Source organism: Glycine soja, chromosome 9 (assembly GCF_004193775.1).
Source record: "Glycine soja cultivar W05 chromosome 9, ASM419377v2, whole genome shotgun sequence".
Classification (NCBI taxonomy): domain Eukaryota; kingdom Viridiplantae; phylum Streptophyta; class Magnoliopsida; order Fabales; family Fabaceae; genus Glycine; species Glycine soja.
The window spans coordinates 901,923-924,852 of NC_041010.1; the positions used below are offsets into that span (position 1 = coordinate 901,923).

At 30.5% G+C, this 22,930-nt stretch overlaps 3 protein-coding genes and 1 long non-coding RNA gene across 4 annotated transcripts; 3 read left to right on the forward strand and 1 right to left on the reverse strand.

Moving 5' to 3' along the window:
- The first annotated feature begins 1,637 nt into the window (after nt 1–1,637).
- On the forward strand, nt 1,638–3,351 carry LOC114425671. The gene is made up of 2 exons (XR_003669264.1): nt 1,638–1,926; nt 2,748–3,351. It is a non-coding gene; the product is annotated as an uncharacterized LOC114425671 (long non-coding RNA).
- Nucleotides 3,352–7,477: 4,126 nt separating this feature from the next.
- LOC114367136 (CASP-like protein 2B1) lies at nt 7,478–10,315 on the forward strand. Its single transcript, XM_028324240.1, has 3 exons — nt 7,478–8,304; nt 8,513–8,645; nt 9,935–10,315. Exons 1-3 carry the CDS (start codon nt 8,078–8,080, stop codon nt 10,184–10,186), a joined length of 612 nt encoding a protein of 203 aa, XP_028180041.1. The 5' UTR covers nt 7,478–8,077; the 3' UTR covers nt 10,187–10,315.
- Nucleotides 10,316–12,987: 2,672 nt separating this feature from the next.
- On the forward strand, nt 12,988–14,770 carry LOC114367516 (probable stress-associated endoplasmic reticulum protein). The gene is made up of 3 exons (XM_028324712.1): nt 12,988–13,167; nt 14,183–14,330; nt 14,564–14,770. The coding sequence occupies exons 1-3, from the start codon at nt 13,165–13,167 to the stop codon at nt 14,608–14,610; spliced, it is 198 nt and encodes a 65-aa protein (XP_028180513.1). The 5' UTR covers nt 12,988–13,164; the 3' UTR covers nt 14,611–14,770.
- Nucleotides 14,771–15,086: 316 nt separating this feature from the next.
- Nucleotides 15,087–17,802, reverse strand: LOC114367104. The gene is made up of 5 exons (XM_028324207.1): nt 17,232–17,802; nt 16,593–16,811; nt 15,867–15,965; nt 15,600–15,689; nt 15,087–15,512 (listed from the first exon to the last, which is right to left on the reverse strand). Exons 1-5 carry the CDS (start codon nt 17,745–17,747, stop codon nt 15,285–15,287), a joined length of 1,152 nt encoding a protein of 383 aa, XP_028180008.1. The 5' UTR covers nt 17,748–17,802; the 3' UTR covers nt 15,087–15,284.
- Between the last annotated feature and the right edge of the window lie 5,128 nt (nt 17,803–22,930).

The window sequence follows — 22,930 nt, forward strand, 5'->3', positions numbered from 1 at the left end:
GCCTAGACTTTACTGAATACGGTGGCATAAGGTTGTAGTACACCACACCGCTTCATGTCTATAGTAAATGTTAGAAAGCGTTGTAGAATGTGACGTCCATGGGAAAGGGTCAAGGGCTCCATTACTATATTCGACCCTATAGGACTGGCCAAGTCTTTAGGCACATTACCATCAAATTTATTTCAAAATGAATATATTTTTTTAATTGTGTCTTTTTAGTAGGCATGACAATGAGTAGATCTGAATAGAATACTATATTGCACGTCTTCATATACACACTTTTATAAAATCCTTGTGCCTGAAATCATACTTGCGTGGGTAACTTTAATACTAGTGTTTTAGTTAAAATGCACATAATGCACGTACTTATACTCATCACCCGTTTTGTATTAATATGAAAAATTGAAAAACAAATAATATTGATTAAAAATATTACAACAATTGAATTAAAATTGCATTAAAAAACTTTTATAAAGCATAATCATAATACATAAATAATTTTAAAAAAATGATCTATAAGTAAATAAAAAACTTTTTTTTATTATAAATTAAGGAGCATGTATGAGTTCAAATTCCTCTCACTAACAATAACTATCAAATTAGCAACTAACGTTCACTTTAAAAATAGTATATTCCTTGTAGTGATAGATAGCATTTCCTAATTTACCAAAAAAAAATCATTTTTCTTATAGAGATAGCCTATGCTCCTTAACTCATAAAAAAAGATTATGTTTTGTAAATAATTTATGTTTTATGATTATGCTTTATAAAAAAATTATTAAAATTTTAATTTAATTATATTAATATTTTTAATCAATATTATTTGTTTTTCATATTTTCATATTAATAAAAAATGGGTGACAAGTACGGGTATGTGCATTTAGGTACTCCACAGAGAATGACAGAATAAGTTTACTACCAACATGTGGATCTCGAGTACAAATATTTTTTTTAAGTGCACTATGGAAACAAGTATTACAGTATCCATGCAGAGTCTATCCATTGTCTTCCTACTAAAAAGATACTATAAAAAAATATCTTCATATTGAAATGAATACAATAATAAATGAATTTAATGGTTATGATTAGTCAATCTAAATGGTAAAGTTTTTAATACTATAAATCAATAAAAAAAATTACACTATATAACCTTTTAAGCTAATTATTTTTAAAGTTAATAAATTTATTATGATAATTTGAGACTAGATAAGTAACATATTTTTTTTAACACCAAAACATATTAGTTTCTCATAATTAAATAAAGGCATAATTATTTTCTCATAATATTGCAAGTTTAATAGAAAATCTTATCCAATAACATGACTTTTTTAGAGAAATACAATAATATGACCTTAAGAAGCACAATTTTTTTAAAAAAAAAATAGCTAAATAATAAAAAAAAGGTAAAATGAGTGTGTCCCTGTATGTTAGTCTATATAGCAATAGATAATAAAGGAGATTTAATTATCTTCATAAATAAACTCATCTTCTTTGTTAAAGGATAACATGAAAAAAAGAATGTATACACAAAGTGAATCTGACGCAATAATTAATTTTTTGATTTATTAACCTTCACTTTCTCGTAACTTTTCACTTTAATTCCCCACTCTCTTTTTCCTTACCAGAGAAGACACAAATACACCATCTCTACAAACCTAACTACACAAACTACCACTCCTCAAACTTTCCTTTGTCTCCCGACACCCATTCAATTCACCTTACTTAAAGTTTTCTTCTTTTCTGAGCCATTATTATCTTCTTCTTTTTCTATATTATTTCAGTGTTGCTACCTTCTCTATTCTTGCTCCAATTTGGACCTTTTGTTGTATGGGTTTCAGGTTTAGGAGATTTAATTTTACTTCGCAGATGTTTGCTCCTATTGTTCCGTGCTTTACTTGTGATTAGTGCGGCAGGCTGCAGCATCAGGTAATGCTCTTTTTTTATTATGCTATTATTTCCCTTCATTTTTTCTCTATTGTGTGGTTAGTAAGATTATCTGTAAAAAAAATCTAGACAAATTCTTGTCTTAGTTAATTTGGATGGCTATATGTTGCAAATGGATCGAGAAGAGCAGAAATTATGTGTTACAGGATAAGATCGTTGCATTTGTGGGTCTAGGCATTTGTAAGTATTGATTTTCTACCAGTCAGCATGTTCTTGGGGAGTAATATGGAAAGGTGTCAATTGGAGATAAAGATTGATAGGATATTTTCCTTCATTCCATTCTTGATTCCTTCATTATTTATTTTCCCATGTGTACTATCTTCTTTCTTACTTGTTTCTGTTTTCTATGTTTCACTGTCTTCTATTTATAAAAGAAAAACCCTCTCTATAAACAGTACGTGTTAATGTTTCAAAGCCCTCTACATACTAGGCAATTGGCATTTTAGGTTCATCGGTTCTTCGACTTCTATAAACTGTGTGTGGCTTTGTTGTTAACTTCTACTTAACTTTTATGTATAAGTTCAGTGCCTAATGTTATACGCAAGTGTGTGTATTTTATATGTTTTAATTTGTCTTTGCTTTTTCTCTCTCTTTTTTTATGTAGAAATTAAATATCATCTCTTTAGATTATTTTTTTACAAATATAAAGTCCTCATTCTCTCTATTTTTACTGTTTTCTTTCTTTCTTAAAAAATCGTACATTGTGTGTAATGCAAGAAATGACCATTATTGCAACTTGCTCCAATACATTCGCATCAATGGGGTTAATTCAAGCTCACCTATTGTCATTCTTGTTGCACCAGAAAAGGATGATAATGTGATATCTTTTCTCCAATTTGACATGACATAGGGAGTGCATGTGGCTGATGTTTGTTGGTGGACGAGAGAGAAGGACAAACGGAGGAAGAACCGGAAGTATGATTCCTCCGAAGAAAGGAAAATTCAAATATTTATTTCTTTTATGTTTGCATCTCAGATCATTATATATTAATTTCTTTTATATGTTTAATTAAATTTGTAGAGTTATTTGAATTCTCAAGTTTATCAATACATGTTGTATCAAGGTGTTTTTCATTTCTTCCTCACTTTTTAGTAATTAAACTAGTTATCAAATTTTGAGGAACATAAGCGAATTTGGTTGATGCTGCTGGAATGAGACTTAGAATCCGCCCAATGGCTTGAGAAGTTAAATTGGAGATGGTGCTTGGATGACCAATGTTAAGAACGTATTTTGACATGCCAAGTCGCAGTGCACTTGAAGTCATAGGTGTTTGAGAGAACATGCATGATGAGCTAACCCATCAGCTGCATATTTCCTTTCCTTGTAGACATGATGGATGTTATATGTTTGATTGACAAGACATGTATATTAATTTTGATCTATTAATTTGTATTTCACTTAATATATGACATCTGTATTTTTTTTGTTATCTGTTATTCTTAATTTAATAATTTATTAATTTTTCTCAATACCTGTATTTTAAAAATATTAAATTAAAATTAATATAAATGTTACGATATATCAAATTTAGTGCAAAAAAAAAAATGTCTGCATTTGTATGTAGAGAACGAGCAAGGCAAGGGATAAAAAAAAAAACCTAAAATTGAAGGAAGAAAGAGATAATGTAGTTTTTGTTTAGAACAAAAGGAATAGTATGTGGTTATTATGTAGAAAATGGGATAAAGACTGAGCTCAGTTATTCATTTGGTGGTCCCGTGCAGTTCCACTCTAGTAGTTGAAGGGTAAAATTTAAAAATAATGCTTTATACAATAGACATGTAGATATTATGAAACTAATGTATCAAATTTAGCACATTAAAAATATGATAATACGATAGGCCAATAGAAATGTGGACATCCAAATGCGACAAGTGTGACAGCGCATGTGTTTTTGCTGGTGTATAATAATTAGGTTAAAATGAAATAAATTTCCTTATTTTTTTTCAAATTCATGATTTTAATGTTAAGATATTTTATCTTCCACTTTTAAAAAATATTTAAAATTTTAGTTCTCTTATTTTTTTTCAATTAAAACGTTTTATTATCACTTTAAAAAAAATACAATTTTAGTTTCTTAATTAATTTTAAACTTATTGACGGTATCTTTTTTTAATTATTTTTAATAAATTAATCTTGTTAGTAATTAAATAATTTTAAAAAATATTTGTCATGTAAATAATAAACAAACATGTGTAAAATTATTCATCAATATTTACAAAGTATATACATGAATTTTTAAAATTAGTCATAAAAACTATAATTATAAATTTTTTAAAAGTGGAGGATGAAATATTTGAATTAAAAATGAGAGATTAAAATTATAATTTTTTTAAAAATAAAGAATGAAATATCTTAATTAAAAAATAAGAAGACTAAACATACATATTTGAGAAAATAGGAAAATAAAAAATACATTTTAACCTAATAACTAATAAATACTCGTGGTGGATTGAATTATGAGATTTTTAAATTGTGTTAATTTTTCTATTTTTTGTTAATCAAAATACTGTAACCTTTTCTTTTTTTATCACAGTATTTTTTTATTCCAATACGATTTATTCATGTCTGAGAATCAATTTCGAATTCTAATCATTTTGATTAAGATATAGAAACCTTCATTACTTACGTCAATAATACTATAACCTTTTAAAGATTAAAAATGATAACCAGTGGGATCGAACCCATATATTCAGCGCTATACAAAAAACGTTTGTCATCCAGTATGTTACCCACATCTTACACACTCAACATATTCACCGTTAGATCTTTCACAGATAAATCTAAAGGCCTGGAAAAGCTTGGTACTGTCCCTAAAGAGTTTTGCTTACGCACGCCAAACTTTGACGGATATTTTAGGGTTTGTTTGGTTTTATGTAACAAAACTTGAAATGGATGTTCACACCAATGAATCAGTTAACTGCTTTAGAATGTTTCACAACAGCAAATCAAACACATATTTAGAGTATCTTTAATGTTTGGATGAAATTTATTTTACAAACTGAGTTTATAGAAGCAACTTATCTTTCAAATTGAATTTTAAGATAAAATTATAATAAAATTAAACTCAACTGAAAATCATTAATTTTCTTTTTTTACATGTTTTTTAAGGGGTAAATGATTATTTGGTACTTGAATGTGTAAATTAGTGATAATTTAATTCTTTAAAAAACAAAAATTCTATTTCAGTTCATGTAAAAAAGATAATAATTATTGCAACTAAGATATAATTATTGAATTTTTGACCCATTCATAAATTAAATAAATTAGAATTTTCATTCTTTCAAAAATAAATTATCATCAATTACATATTCATGAACCAAAATAAATAATCATTTTTCCAACTAAAAACTACGCATGCACTTATTCTATAGGCAAATCTCATCTTATCGAACGTTATGATCTAAGGGCATGGGAGAGAGTGGCATCATCAAGTTGATTCTATTCCTATGAGAAGGGGAGAGAGCTGCTAATGCTATCACTCATTTGATGCCGTGAATTCCGAGGGATATCCCACAAAAGCCATGTATAGAGATAATGCATATCATATCATATTTGTCTAGAGTTTCAAGTCAATGATAAGGTATATTTAATATATATTGAAAATTAAATTTTTATTATTAAAGTTTAAGTATTTAAATGTAAAGTAAAAAATTATATAATACTAATGAAGTTTATTTGAATGGATAAATTTAAAGTTATTTTTGTTTTAACTTTTAACAGAATTTATCTATTATAGTGGATTATAATCATAGAAAAGATAATTAGTGGAGAAGATATACATGAAGAGAGAAAAGTATGTAAGAAGAGAGATTATGAAATAAAGTCACTTTGTTGAGAAAAAAATATCTTTGTGTTGTCATTTCTTGTAATTATTGAATAGAGTATTCAAGTTTATAGAGTGATACATAATTTAGGATGAGTTATAATATTTTTGTGATAATGAAATATTTTTGAAACAATTCCATAGACATAGGCAAGAGTTATTGAATCACGTTAAATTCTTGTGTTTCTTATTATTTTTCTTATCTTATAATTTTTGTTGTGTTCTCACGATCATTTATAAACATGAATAATCTTATTTAAGAGAATATTGATTATCCAATAATTTGAACATAAATAAGTCACACTTTTTAAGATGGATCTCTTCTTATCCAAGATGCTAGTTGATATGGCCCTTGCTTTTTCCATATGCATCAAGTAGGTTTTCAAGTTTGAACACAATCGTCAACATTTTTACATCTAAAGAGATGATGTACCTAACAAGAGGGTGATTATCAGTTATATGAATGAGAAAAGTAAATTATCAATGTATAATCATATAGCTATTAAAATTATAAGTTTGTTCACAAGGTTGTTCATATCTTAGTATATATTTTTTATAAATACAAGCTTAAAATATGATCACCTTTGCATAAAAAATAAATATGTTTAGTAAAATCAGTTGAAAAGTTAATTAAAATTAAAAAAATTATCTTATTAAATTATAAATATTTGATAAAATTAATTATTGAAGTAATTAAAAAATATTAAATGACTGAAAAATCATAAAATTATAATTTATTTAAAAAGATAATAAAAGAAATAAATAAATATATCGAATATAAAAGTAAAAGAAAATATAAAAAATTAAAAGTTAAAAAAGTATTACTTCACTAAATAATTGAATAAATTTTTTAATTAATAAAAAAAATTAAAATCTAACTAAAACATCTTACAAAAATACCCAAAAGAAAAGCAACTCTCAGAATTGAGAGAGTAAGGCCATGAAGGCGTGAACATATATGCTCACAGCAGTGCACCATACGCGTCGGTCAGTAATAGCTTTCCATGATAAAAGCTCCTATTTAATCTACTTTTTAATTTTACTTCAAATGGACAGGCATGGTGCGAATTGGGAAATAGCAAATGCAGGGGACAGAACAAGATATGTACTATAAAAATAAAATATAGTCAAATCATATTATAATAAGTCAATCTATAAAAAAGCGAAGGATAATGCAATGTGCCTTTTCTTGGAAGGACTTGAGAACTGAGAATTGAGAATTGAGATAACTCTCTTTCCACATTTAAAGGCAATCTTGCAATTCTTAAGGGTAAATTATGCAAGCCTTATGGACTGTGTTTAGTGGAACCAAGTTGTTGATATGTAGTAGTGGACGGCATTATCTTCATTTATACTTGGCATGGTTTGTTATCCTTTCATGTCATGTGTGAACACTCAATTCTTTATTAATGAGACTAATGACATAGAGATTTTTTTAGCATAGTCACAAATACTCTTACCTGCACATTACCTATCAAAACATCCAAATAATCAATACTCTTGATGACCCTTAATGATTCCTCCACCAGCTTTTCTCTTTGAGTAACTTTTCAACAACCAAATTTCTACACTAGGCCAAACAAGTGAAGCTAACTCTTATTCTGCTTTATCAAGCAAATTTTCTACCGCAGGGAAGGTCACTTTTTTTGTTCTCTTTAGAACCCCATCCATTCCCTAAACACCAGAAAAAAGATATGGTAAAAACTAGGCACCATATCATCTTCTTTCACCGTGTGTTTGGTATGGTCTTGACCAAAAAGAAAAATGGGGCATCATAAACTGAACCACAACAATGTCCTTATATGATCAGAATTAAGGCACTCCTCAATTCGTTTTATCATATCTCAGATCCTTTCTAGGGACGGGAAACTGTTACATTTTCCTAGACACAATAAAGGAGCGCTCAAAACCACATTTTTTTTCCTCTTTGCATTTACCAATCCTTAAATGCTGAACCAGAGGTCAGAGCAGACCCATTTAATGGCCTTGTATTCCTAGATTGAAGTGCCTTTTTTTTGTCTACCTATTATACACTTTCTCTAGTCTGTCCTAGAAAGTAGAAACCTTAAGCTTTCACCACTTGGCACGCTGTGCAGCATTGCATTGCACCTAAGCACCACCATCACTACTTTATAAGGAAAAAAAAAAAAATAACACAACAACTTGTGTTGTGTCTATATAAGTAGTGGGGGGTTAAGGTTAGTGTTCTCATCCATAGTTCTCACTGGTTTTCTCTATAGGTGGATTTGAGGACTTCTTCTATATTAAACTGTGTTTTCTTGTTTCTGAGTGCTGATTTTGGAGGAGAAATGAGTAGCTATTTGGGTGTAGGTGTTAGTCCTGGGAATGTCCCAGTTTACCACAGCACAAATGTGAACGTGTTAGATAGGAGGATCAAGATAACAGAGTTGGTGTTGAGGTGTGTGATCCTTGGTTTAGGGGTTCTTGCAGCTGTTCTTGTGGGGACTGATTCCCAAGTCAAGGAGTTTTTCTCATTTCAGAAGGAAGCTAAATTTACAGACATGAAGTCTTTGGTGTAAGGCTCTTTGCTCTCCAATCTTGACTTTTGATCAAGATTTCAAAAAAAAAAAGTCTCTTTTGGTCTACAATCGCCACATTTGTCTGCAATTTTCCGCAATATCAAGAATTGCTACAAAATCTCAACAGCAACCACAGTTTAAAACCTTGCGTTTTATTGCCAATACTTTGGAGGTTGTAATTTTGATGACTGTTAACTTTTGCAGGTTCCTGGTGGTTGCAAATGGGTTAGCTTCTGGCTACTCCTTAATCCAAGGGTTGCGCTGTATCATTAGTATGATCAGAGGAAGAGTACTCTTCAGCAAGCCCCTAGCTTGGGCCATTTTTTCTGGTGATCAGGTACATTTTATATACATAGAAAACATTGCATATTTGCTTTTCTTTTTGCATTGTGACCAAAACTAAAGTATCAAGATGCTTACATCACTATCTTACAGGATTCTCATTACGTTTCAATTTACTGGTTATTATTGAAATCCGAGACCCTCTCTCTTTCCTTTTTCCTTTTATCATTAAATTAATATTATATCTCCTCGTGAGGTTATTCTTGGTTTCAACGGAATTCATATGAACCATTGTTAATTAATTGCATCCAATTAGTTTCTTTTAGTCTACCTAATTGATCAATGGAATGGAATTGTGAACACATATCACACTAATTAGGCCAAGCCATCAAAGGAGATATTTTTTCTGCAATTTCAATGAACCATTTATGCAAAGCCATCCCCTAATTTGATATTTTCTTTTTCTAGAATTTATGCTCTCTACATGTGTCAGAAGCCCAACTTGGGTCGGTTTGGATATGGTTTGAGATTAAGGCTCAAATTTAGAAAGCAAATCATATGAATCTTAAGTTTGTCTTGTCAAGCAAGGGTAACTGGTACCGTGGTGGGACCCTTTAGGGAACCGTACCTGATTGATGTTAGGACTCGAGCATCATTCATCCGTAAGACATACTTAATTCCATGATTGGGGGGTATCCCAAGTGTGTGCTGGTTGTTGGGATTTTTTAATGGTAGTTGGGAATGAGTAATGACCAAAGCAATTAAATCACAATGGGCATGGTAGATATGGTCTTATCCCACAACTTTAATATACTTTAGGATGAGTTTGGTACTACGAAATAAAAAAGAATAAAAGATAATTGAAAATAAATATTTAAAGAAAAAAAAAAGATGTTGGACTCGTACATAATTTTTAAACAATTTTTAAATATTTCCCTGGTCTTCTCTCTTATCTCTCCCTAATCAAACACGCACATATCAAATTCTAAAAGATTTTCCATCTTTGTTTTTATAATAGATCAATTTTAAAGAAATGGATCCTGATCTTAAATAACACCTTTTTTCTTTTAAGTCATTTATAGCTGATTGGTTAAACAAGTACTGATCCGGAAACACCTTGGTACTATATCATTTTTTTTCTTTAAGTTACACCTTGATCACTAGTTGGTCATAGACTCAAATTCGAAAACAGATTCATTGTCTATGTAAACTTAAGTCTGTGTATAATGACTCTCACCAATATCTTAGCATAACAAAAGATCTTTGACATTAACAACTAACGTTTATCAATAAATCAATAAAAAAATTACATTGATGGCATACATAAATTTTCTATGTATGAAGGTAATGGCCTATGTAACAGTGGCGACAGTGGTGGCGGCAGGACAATCGGGTGTGATTGCAAGGGTTGGTCAGCCAGAACTGCAATGGATGAAGATATGCAACATGTATGGGAAATTCTGCAACCAAGTGGGAGAAGGGATAGCTAGTGCTTTTGTGGCTAGCCTTAGCATGGTGGTCCTGTCTTGTATTTCTGCTTTCAGTCTCTTCCGTTTATATGGTGGTAACAAAACCAAAAATGTGTTGGTAGGTTAGAAACTAGCACTGATTCAAGGCTCTTCGTGTATATGTAGTAGTGAATGATTATGGTAATATGAGAATGGCAACTATTGCAATTATCACTTAATAATTGATGGCAGTAAAGTTTAGTTAGGTTCTTTGATATATTTAGCCACTTTTGCATGCCATATGTTCAATCCTAGCATCCCGTATGGCTAAAGGCTATGTTTGTGAATCTGTTAGCACGAGTTCCAATTAATACATTAACAAGTCCAAAACAGAGAAGCAACAACTTGCGTTTGAGTGGTTGTACTTGTAGATGTAAAAACAAACACGGCGAATAATATAAACACGATTCATGTTTTTTGCACTTTGCACAGCGTTTATTTCTAATGATGTTGGAACAGAAACTGTCGACTCTAATTGGAAGGATATGTACCATGGTTAGCCTAAAACAAAATTGTGATGGCAAGCAACTTGGGTTGGTGGTTTATGCATCAATATTTATAAATTTAATAATATTACTTCTGTTAATTTTACAGTGTATTTAATAAATACTATAATTAATATATTATAAGTACAATAATTTTTTTACTAAAAGTCAATATTATATTTATTATATATAATTAATAGTCAAACTAAATCATGCGATTATATATTTAATATATTTATTAAAATCTAATCTATTTATTAAATAAATATAATATATATTTGAAATGAACTGATATCAATGTTTATGAATTTTTAAATATAATATTTATTGGACATAATATATAATCAAATTAAACAATATGATCAAATGTAACATTCATTAAATATAATGATTAATTTTTCATTAAATAACAATAAAATAGAGAAGTTGAATAGAGATGATACTAATTGATAAAAATATAAATGTTATTTTAAGTATAAATGAGAAAATAAAATATGCACTTACAATATAAAGTAAATAGTCTTATTTTATATGATGTATAATATATTTATTATTTTTTATAATAATTACCTAAAAAGTTACATCAAAATCAAAAATAAATTTTAATTGTTTGATCATGTAAAAGAAATTTACAGTAACCGTAACAATACATAATTATCACACACTTGTGTCCAGCTATATTTTATTTATTTATATTATATTTAATAAATATCACAATTAATATGCTATAAGTAGAATTGACTTTCCATAAAAAAAAAGAGTTGAATTGACTGTCTATAAACATTAAATATTAGTATATTTATTAAGTATATTATGTAACTAAATTATTAAATATAAATTAAAAAGGAGATAAAGTTATTAAATATAATATGTTATAAGAAATATTAACTTCCTAATAACATCAATTTGAGTTTGTTTAAATATAGAATAAATCTTATTAAAAGAAAAATATTCACTTCATATATATTCAAGGTTCCGACGAAAATTTATTATTATTTTCGATTCAAACAAACAGATTTGTACGAACACCATGATTACTAACAAAAATAACACCAATTTCACTGCTTTCCAATTTTTTATTTATTTACAAGACCATTCAAGATTTTATTGCTTAAAAAAATCTTTGTCGAATTCCATTCCTATCAACACAATCTTAGTTTTCAATTTACTTTACACAATTTAAATTAAATTGCTAGTCAACGTAAGATATTTACATTTTTCATTTATATTGAAAAGCAATTACTAATTTTAAATAATCATAAATTAAGTATTTTAACTTGTTTTTATTTTAAATTAAAAATTATTTTAAATTTTATTAACATTTTAATAGAAGGTTAAAAAATAACTTATTAAATTAAAAGTATTTAGTAAAATTAATTATTAAAGTAATTAAAAAATATAAAATAAAAAAAACATATTCATATTCTACTATTTTTATGTTACATTTTTATAATATTAAGTATTCTATTATTAGTCTTATACTATTTCTTAAAATATTTTTAATCAAGTTTAAAATAATATAAGAAAATATACTTATGGAGATATTATATTTCTATTATATTAATTAGTGTAATAGTTAAAATAAATATTATAATATAAAAAATGTAAAATATAATAACAAAAAAATCAATTATCTATTATTATAAATGTCTTGATTTATAATGATAAATTAATAAAATAATTAATATAATCATTAAATTAAGAGTGTAATATAAAAAATCCAAAAATATAATATAAAAAATATCTAAAATCCTATGTTTTTTTATTGTTTTTCTTTTTTTACTCATCCATACTAGAGAATTTCATAATTAAAATATTGTAAAAAAAACCTATGAAAGTAAAAAAAAATTAAAAATACAATTACATGGGAAAAAAAGATTAATGTGCATATTGTGAAACAAAACAAGAAAGTCTATACTTTGAAGGAAAAAGTGAAACAGCAAATATATAAATGAATAAAAAATGAAAAATAATAAAATATTAATTTATTTGAAAAGGGTAAAAGTAAATTTTGATAAATATATTAAAAATATAAAAAATTAGAAGATAGAATTTTAAAAGCGTGTAGTCAAATTCAATTAAATGCAAAATTAATTGTATAAACACTTGGCACACATGCAATTAAATATATTGACCAGCTTAGTGGTTGAATTTAATTCCGGGTCACAACGTATCCGTCGATAAGACAAACTCCCCAATTATCCATTGTAACGTCCGTAATTACACACTCATTTAATCTGAGGCGTAACGCAAAGATATCTCACCAATTTCATGTATTTTTTCCAAAATTTTAAAAAAAGAGTAGGTTTAGAATTTTAGATAAAACTCCACGAGTCAGCGTAAGGAGGCGACACACTCATATGTATGACATAATAACATACACAAATGTTGTTCTCTCCTTTTTATAAGTTCAAAAAACACTGGTCAGGTTAGAGTGCAAAATGTGGACGTGTGCAACTCTGCATTCAATTTTTTGCAGCTAGTTTACAACCAAATAATAATAATAATAATAATATTTACTTTTTGGTCTTAAAACTGCATCTAAAGGGTTGTTGGGTTGGTTTCTAATCTGCTCGCTACTATGGTAAAGTTTCTCTCCCTCATCCATTTTGGTTGGTTTTTTATTCAATTTTCGTTTTTGCTTCTGAACAATTTTGCCTTGTGAGTTGTGATGATGCTGCATGCTGTATGCTGTATGCTGCATTTGGTTTGCTGCTTTTGTTTGTGGTTGCAGAGTCGTTTGAGAATCAGATTTGTTAAGTTCTATTAGTTCATGGTTTTTCTGAACGTAACACCGAGAGCAAAAAAAAATAATCTTAGCTTATAAGCATAAAAGTGAACTATAGTATTATCATGTTTTTCTATCAGATTCATAGCCAAGAAAAAAAAAACTGTTTTTAATTTTATTGATATGATATTCACAGACAAACTTCATGGTTTTAAAATGTAATAGAGGCTTTATAAAAAAAAATGTAATTGACATGGCGCTGTAATTATAAAATAAAATGAACGATAAAGCTGCATTTTCTCTTCCCAATTCCTGATTGTCATTTTTTTTCTCGATTTTTTGTATGCTTTTTAAAATGTCTGCACTCTGCAAAAAATTTATCCTTTTTTCTCTCTTTTTTCTTTTTTTGCTTTTTGACATTGCAGTTACAGAAAGTCAGAAGAAAGGGCCCGTTTTCCAAAAATTTCACCTTTATGTTTTGGAGTCTTTTGATTATATGAAGGAAGCGGGGCTGTTTGAAAGTGATAAATTAGAAGCAAGCTCTTTTCTTTTTTGAATTCTCACCTCCCCAAGCCTTCAAAAAAGAAAAACCCTTTGTTACTTGTTTGTTTATTTTGTAACAATGTACATTTCCGAGTGAACTTTACAAACAAAAAAAGTAAACATGTTAAAACTAGGTACTAGTATTTGCTAAACTTGTTTGTGTAGTTTGTTTATGTATATTCGGAATTAGTTTCATCTAAGTTAATGGTCACATGCTTCTAGGTTCTGCTTTCTTTTCTTTCTCTTCTAAAGTACTGAACTGAGTTATTTGTCACTTGTATTGCTGGTTATGTTTCTTGTGTTTGCCTTAACTTGTTTGATTTCATAGACTACTTCAAAGCGCCTAGCGGACAGGAAAATAGCAAGGTTTGAAAGGAATATTAGCAAGAAAGGATCAGAAAGCTCTAAGAAGGGATATGCCTATCCTGTGGGCCCCATCGTGCTTGGGTTCTTCGTCTTTGTTGTCGTTGGATCATGTATGTTCTTCTGCTATCTTAACATTTTTATTTGCAGTTTTGCACACCAAAATACTTTTCAATTAATCAAAATATATTGAACTGGTTGAATAAAGTGCTGAGATTTTGATTTTTGATTTTTTGTAAACGTTATTGTAGTTTAAGCAAACTAATGCTATGGTGTACAAATTCAATGACTTGCCCCCACTTTGTTTCAGTAAAAAATGTATGACTAATTGTTGTTTTGCTGACAGCTCTGTTTCAGATCATTAGGACGGCTACAAGTCGTGGAATGGCCTAAGGCAGAAGGAATGTTTGTCAAGTGTTGTATATATATATATATATATATCAAACAAGTAGATGTCTTGAAAACATAATAATTCACTTTAGATCAGCAATGTGTTGATAAAGAGTGAAATGAGAACTTAACTTTGCTTAATAAACGAATATTTCATTTCTTATATGGTGTGTTTTTTCTTTAATCATCTATGGTCAATTCTCAAGTCAACGCGCTCTATTCCAAATAGTCAAAGTCACAAAGCCATAGGTAATATGTAGAGACTAGACTCGTTAAAATTGATTTGTATTTACGGGCAAAAATGGTTTCATAGAAAAGTGTCAATTGGGCAAAAAAACTCAAATTATACAGATAGTAAAAGCAAGCGATCTAATGGTAGTCCAAATGTAAAATTTGAGCTTGATTACTCTATGCAAGACTAAAATCTCAGGTTTAAGGATTAGTACTTTGTAGTTCATATCGAATTTTGGAGCAATATATAGGACTTATTGATTTTGAGGCCTTATTCATTGCTCATGTGCGACATATACAACGAGGAGTAATTTAATCTTACATGTTTCAAGAGACAATGTCCAACTTTTGAAACAGACATATTGACGGTATGATGACAAAACTGAAAGATGGTAACAGGGAAAGGGATAAGAAATCTCAACAAGGGGATTGAGGTTTGAGATTATTCATACAAATTTATGGTTCATTCTGCCTCCATAGGCTAATTTGCTCTCATCAGATCTTCTACCTGCTTTGGTTGCCACACTTATTTTGCTTGAGTTATGGCAACAGTCGGAACTTTTGGAAAACTTGCGATCATGAGAGCTAAAACTCATCTCAGGATATACTTTAGCATCATCCTCATCAGATAAGCTTTCATAATGCATTGAGCCAGAGCCCCTACACTCAAATTCCTGCAGGAAAGGGAGTCATTTGATAAGAAACCAATTTCAGAAACATAAGGGAAAATTTACTACAAAGTACAACAGGAGTTAAATTACCCTTGATCTTGACTTAACAGCACAGGGGGTTAAGCATGGATTTAGATCATTCAGTAATAGGTCATCAGACAGGTCATCAGAGCTGAATTCCTGCATGAATTGTTGAGCAGATTAACCAAAATGCTTGTCAGATCAGAAGGTAATAATAGAATTGCTTAAGGACATTTTTCTATGGCTTAATAGCAGGACTCATGATTAGCTTATGTGACATATAATCCATCATATATAATTATAATTTTGAATTTGCATTTATATTATAAAGCTTACCCAAAAGTTAGAAGCATCTTCCCGGGCATGTGTTGGTGTTCTTGGAGAACTTCCATATCCTGGAAGACCTGCTTTTGCTGAATACTTATCAGCCTTGACCTAACAAACAAATGAAAAAGAAAATCATTAGGACTTGTTTTTTCTTGTCTTAACCCTCCAGTTAATCAAAAAAAGAGACTCTTGACAAATTAGAAATTCGATCGGGAAGTAAGTAAAGTCTGACCAAGAATTGTTTCTGCCAATAATCGAATTTGAATAGTATCCAAACGAATATTAGGACTTGCAAGTCCGAAGAGAATCAAACATCTCCATTTTTGTTTTAAAAAACTGTTTTCTAAAACAATTCCTCACTAATCAACAACCAATATACCGTCCAAAATCTATTTAAGTTTTGAAATTGTTTCCAAAACAAGTATTTTAAAAACTAAAAAATAGAAACAACTACTCCTGATTTCATCTTATTTAACTTCATCAATTCAACACTTCATTAAGTGTCTTGCACCATCTGAACAACCTTTTTAGTAGCATTTTGAAAACCAAAAACACATTTTGAAAATAGAACTCAAACGTATCCTAAAGAAGAAATAGTTATTGAAAGCTTCAATGAAAAACATAATCACATGTAGTTGAAACAGGTTCATCAATCAGTAACCAATTTCAATGACTAGAATTTGCCTGATTTGACAATAAATTGTTGTTATATAGAAGGGTGCAAGTTATATATACCTCAGCAAGATCCTCCGCAAGGCTTTGAAGCTGACCAGTGAGAGAAGAAACCTGCTGCTGCAGAGCAGGAATAACCTGTTTTGCCTGCTTCAGCTCCGAACCTTGCTTCTCTAGAAGCTCTTGAAGCTGTGAATTCATAACATCAGGAAACAGTATCGCACTCTTCAACGACTTGATCTCTTCCCTTTGCTTCAAACACAAATCCTTCAACTTCTCCACCTGCAAATTCAAAATTCAAACGCCCATTATTGAAACACACGCCCTTTTCCATTCCCAATGTGAATCGGATCCAAAACAACTCTTAAAATTTGAATTTGAAACCAACTCAATCCCAAAAGCTAACTCATATAGTTATAACTTCTCCCTCTTATATATAGTATTTTAGGCATAACATTAAACATCTCCGGCCAAACGTTTGCAAGACTCAACATTGGGGAGTGATATGATAATGGTCCGATAACAGATGGATCAATAAATCCAATAATAATCACTAAGATAAACTTTAATAGTATCATATTTAAGCTTAATTGAAGCCCAAAAGCAAGTTCATAAAGCGAGAATTGCTCCTATTAATATACATTGTTTTGTGCATCACTGATCAACGTGGGATCTGGAACAAAAACACAACATTTTTTTTACCTCTTTGTTCTTGTCCTCAAGCATTTGCTTGAGTTGAGAAACCTGCTGCTCCTGCTCCTTGTTGATGCTGAGAAGCTCCCTCTCGCTCCTGAGCACCATAGCCAATGTCCTCGTGTTGTTCTTCACCTCCGTCAAGGCCTTCACCTTCTCCTTCTTCTCGGAAGCGCCCTTTCCGAAGAGCTTCTTCTGCAGGGCAGAGAACCCTGCCACTTTCTTAGCGTCCTTCTTCAAATCCTTCGCGAGCGAATCGGAGGGAATAATCAACCTGGTGGCGGTGGAGGACTTGGGTTTTCTGTCCATGAACTTCTTGACCATGGTGGTGAAGGTGGGGTCCACCTTGGCGGTGTTTGAGGGTTTGGCCTTAACGAGAGCGCGAGAGGAAGAAGAAGAAGAAGAGGTTTTGGTTTTGAGGTTGTTGAATTCATGGGAGGAAGAAGGGTCGGAGAAGTGAGAGGAAGTGGAGGAGCGTGAATCGTAGGAACTGTACCGAGAAGAAGGTTTCACACGGGACGCCATTCAGAAAGAAAAAAAATGGTTTTTTTCAAATTGAAATTGAAACCGAAGAAGAAGAGTTACAGAGAGTTTTTGAAGTCAGAACAGAGGATGTCTTGGTCGGGGACACGTGGCGGATGATGGGGGATGTTCGGTTTGCCGCTGGTACAAATTCAAATTTTCACGTGTTGGGCGCGGGCTTTGTTTATTATTGATTGCATTTGCATTTGATTTTTGGAAATTACCACAGAAAACAAAGACACCAAATGAGTCCGGGTCGGATCAAGAGCGCACACAGCCTCTACTGTTCTGTTCAACACTTTATTTCTTTTCCTATTCTACTCACTGCACGCGCGAGCTGCTCTGTAATTGTTTCCCCGGCTAGTATCTCCAGCACAAATTTCTTATATGTATTTTTTAATTATTTTTTTGGTTTTATAATTTTTTTTTAGTTCCCATAATATCATATTAATAATAAAAAATACATACAGAATTTTACTCCAATGTAAAAAATCATAAGAAACTTCAAAAAATTCATACATTTAAATTTTTTACTATAACTTAATTATTATTCCAATAAAATAATTAATTCATTTTTTTAGTTTTTATGTATACAAATAATAAATATGAATAATTAAAGAAAATATTAAATATAAATAAAAAATAAAAAAAATTCCATAACATAGAAAGGAAATGCGTAACAATAAAAAATAAATTTTTACATAATAATAGATAATTAAACACAAGGACATTGAAATAAAAAAAAACATAATGATGAAATACAAAAAATATTACATAAAATTAATTATTGTTATTTTCATTTCCGAAACGTTTCCAAATATATTCAACTAAATCTGCTTGAAGTTGGTGATGTTTTTGTTTGTCGTGAACTTCTACTTTCCTTTGGAGGTATGTTGATCCGATATTGGGTGAGCACCTAAAGATACTTCGAATGTTGACGTGCTATTACCTACACGATCGTAATCAATATTATTTTGATATGTGTCATGTTCGTCCTCAACAATCATGTTATGTAATATGATGCATGCATCAATGATATTTTTCATTTTACCATCATCCCAAAAATGTGTCGAACCATATATAATTGCAAATTGAGATTGGAGCACTTTGAACGCCTGCTCTACATCCGTTCTTGTCGATTCTTGTTGTTGTGCAAATAATTTTCGTTTTTCTCCTTATGGCATTGAGATGGTCTTCACAAATGTGACAAAATTTGGATAGATGTCATTTGCTAAATAGTATCCCATATTATATTGGATTTTATTTGCTGTGTATTGCACTGTGGGCACACATCTTGACAAAACTTCATCAAACACATTAGATCTATTTAACATAGTAATGCCATTATTTGAACTCGCAATGTCAAAATATGCATGTCAAATCCACAAGTTTTGTGATGCTACAACTTCAAGAATGATTGTTGGGTTGCAATGATCACCTCGATAAAATTGATCTTTCCATGCAACTGGACAATTTTTCCATTCTCAGTGCATACAATCAATGGAACCTAACATACCTGGAAATCTGCATGTCGCTCCCATTTGTAGTAGTCATTTGGTGTCTTCGTTATTTGGTATTCTCAGATACTCATTCACAAATATGGTGCAGATGCCTAATACAAATTGCTTTAAGCATTCCACTATAGTGGTTTCACCAATTCAAACATATTCATTCACACTGTCAGTAGGTGAGCCATAAGCCAATATACGAAGAGCAATTATGTACTTCTACAATGGAGATAGGCCTTTTCGACGTAGTGCATTGACTCTCCATACACTTTTCCTGTTCTTGCAAACGCCTTTCTTGTGCCTTCTTTAACTGCATAAGTTTTGATATGTGTTGACATTTTTCTCCTTCATTACACTTTCTATGCCAAATAAATCGAGAGTGTTAGAAGTTTCTTTACCTTTGCTATTCCTTTTTGTTGTTTTTTTGTCCAATTGGACGAGACATTGGTCATGGTGTATCATATTCTTCACCTTCAATAGGTGTCTTTGGGTTAGAAGACAATGATTAATTTCCACCAACAAAAACCTTTATTCTTTTTTAACACTTTGACATAAATTCTACATCAAATTTTGGTTCATCTTTCAACAATAACCAAGCATGCTCAACCTCAAATTTTTTACTAGTATCCTGTGATTAAATCATATAAGCATCAGCCTTAACATCCTTCTCTGAACTTCCATTTCTCCTATGTTTATTTGCTTATTTGTAGCACCCATTAAACTTTTGAACTGGAGGGTGGATCCTGTTCCACCGAGATTTCAATTGAGTCCAACTTCTTTCACAAAATTGCCTATTTTGACGCACATCGTCATTGCCTACTAGGGAGTCAATATTGGATAAAGAAGGCTTATAACACATGTTTGGGTTGGTGGAGGTTGATGGTTGACTACAAAATTGTGAATTTTGAGAACTATCACTAGTAGGTGAAGGATGCATATACCACATGTGTGGGGTGGTGGATACATAACATACTGTGGTCGAATTTGAGAATTTTCACTAGTAGGGGTGGTGGTGGATACATAACATATTGCGATAGATTTTGAGAATTTTTACTGGTATGGGGTGGTCGATACATAACATATTACGGTGGATTTTAAGAATTTTCACTGGTACGAGGTGGTCAATACATAACATATTGCGGTGGATTTTGATAATTTTTACTAGTAAGGGTGATTGATTTTGCAAAAACTATAGTAACATTGATAATTGTACTGATTGAGATTTATTTTAGATAGAATAAAAAAGATTGAGGCTTGATAGGAACAAGAAAAAAAAAGTAGTAGAAATGTTGTGTGCAAAACTCCATCAATGAGACCCAAATTTACAGTGAACAATACGTGTAACAGTAAAAAAAAATTGGTAATAATTTTTTTGTAAAAAAAAATTATCAACGTTCCAAATCCTTCCCCACCAATTAATTATGTTAATCAATGTTCCAGATCCTTCCACACTAAATAACGAACATTCTAGATCCGTCCATAATACTTTTTCACCTTCACAAAAATCCTTTATTCTCCAGAACCTTCCCCACCAACCCCACCACCCCTCTGTAGTGCACATTTCTATCTTTTTTAGAAACTTTTCTCTCCAAAACCAAACCCCTTCTCTTCCAAACCATCTTCATTCTTCACGCATCACCTCCGTTGCGCCACTTCTTGCCATTGTAGCCATTGGCGTCGCTCCTTGCCATTGTAGTCACCGTCGTTGGTCATCGTGCGTCTGGCGTCAACGCCTCCAGCCATGGTTGCATCTCCATCGTGCTACCTTCGCTACGTCTCCATGTAGTTTTCCCCTTCCCATGTTTTTTACCTTTCATCTCTTCAATTTGGTTCATGAAAACCATTTTCTCTCATTTCCCCCTTTCTTGTATTGTTTGAATCTGGATCTGAATGATATTTTTTTTTCAAATTTTATGAATTTTGGGATTCATTGTGGTTGTTGTTTGATCAAATAAGTTTTTGTTCATTGTTCTTCTCTTTGGAAAATTATTTTTCCTCTTATCCGTACGTGTGTTATACTTGTTATGTGTGAAGAAATTATTTTTTTAATGGTAAGATATCATTTCGTATATAAGAAACGATTTTGAAGAGTGAAGGAACACACCCTGCCACGTGAGTTTACTCCAATGCCAAAAAGTTTAAGAAACAGTTTCTTCACACTAAGCACCTGGGAAGAAACCAGCGCTGGAAATGCTCTTATACCCTTAAAACATTTATATCATAAATATAATATTTTTCATGTGTTATAAGACACACGAAAATAAATTAATCACTTTGTTAAGCAACATTAGCATTGAAATGAATTTCATGTAAAGTGTTTAAATCTATATGAAATTATAAGACCCACAAAATTATAATAAACAACTCATCTAAACAAATATGCATTGTACATGCTCTTAGGTAAAATTTTAGACCTTTTGACAAAACTATAAGTTGTGTTTAAGTTGTTGATGACACTGCCCGTTTGCATCCAACTTCAGTTTGGAGAAAGCATCATCTTCCTTGCTTTTGTCTTAAGCGTCGTGCAATAGAAAACTCACCAAAGATCCAAACAAGCATTATGTATTTTGGAAAAATCATTTGTCCAAAAGATGTAGCATGATAACTTTTTACATGAGAGAGATTATTTTTGGGCACTCATTTGTTCTATAGCGAGAGACACAAATTTACTCTTTCCAATATAAGTACCCACTTTCTCCAATAGAGCAATTCTCATTGGATGCTTCCAATAGGTCCCACCAAAAAGTTATGATTACAATTATAACTAAATATATTTTTAAAAATTGAAGCACTAATGCTTCTAGAAACAATCAATGCTTGTTGGAAACTGATCGTAGGCAAAAATACAATGGGAAAAGCTAGGGAAGCATCGTTGCTTAATTGGCTTCGTCGTTCACAAGCAATGCGATAAAGATGCTCTAAGTGTAGCCATTTTTTACTTTCTACATCGGTTATATATAACCAATGTAGAAAGTAAAAAATGGTTAACACTTGGTGGCATTACCAAGGATGACACCTCTCACTACAAGACAAACAAGCCTAAAAACATCCCCTAACATGTAAATTGTTTTCAAACTACACTCTTTTTGCAGTTTGTTTTTTGTTTTCACCCACTTTGTTCAATAAGTCGAAATTTTACATTGACTTGTTTGGGTAGAGAAAAAGAAAATAAAATGAGTAAAAATAGTTAAACCAAAAAAGAATAAGTTAGAAAAATACAGTAGAAATATTGGTAGTTTGGTTTAAAAGAAACGAAATAGAAAAAAATTATAAGATTGTTTAGTTTATTTATTTTTTTATACAATGATCATATTAAGGTTTAAACCTATAAACTCATGCATTCTAATCTCCCTACCACTAGACCAACCCTAAAGAGGTTGTTTATTTAAAATAAATTAATAAAATTAGATTATAAATAAAAATACAAGACCATCCTTACAAAGTTAATATGTAAGTGTGAGCATTGTATTTACTCCCATAAAAACCTTTTGTAGCTTTTGATTTGTTACCCATAACTTTTTATAATAAAAACATTTAAATATAATCACATAACTTTGAAATTATTTTTAACTAAAATTAATTTTGCAAAATCAATTTTATTTAAAATTAATTTTGTGAATGTCCATCTATACACACAATATATTCGTCATTTCTCATAGAGGAGTTGATTTTATATGA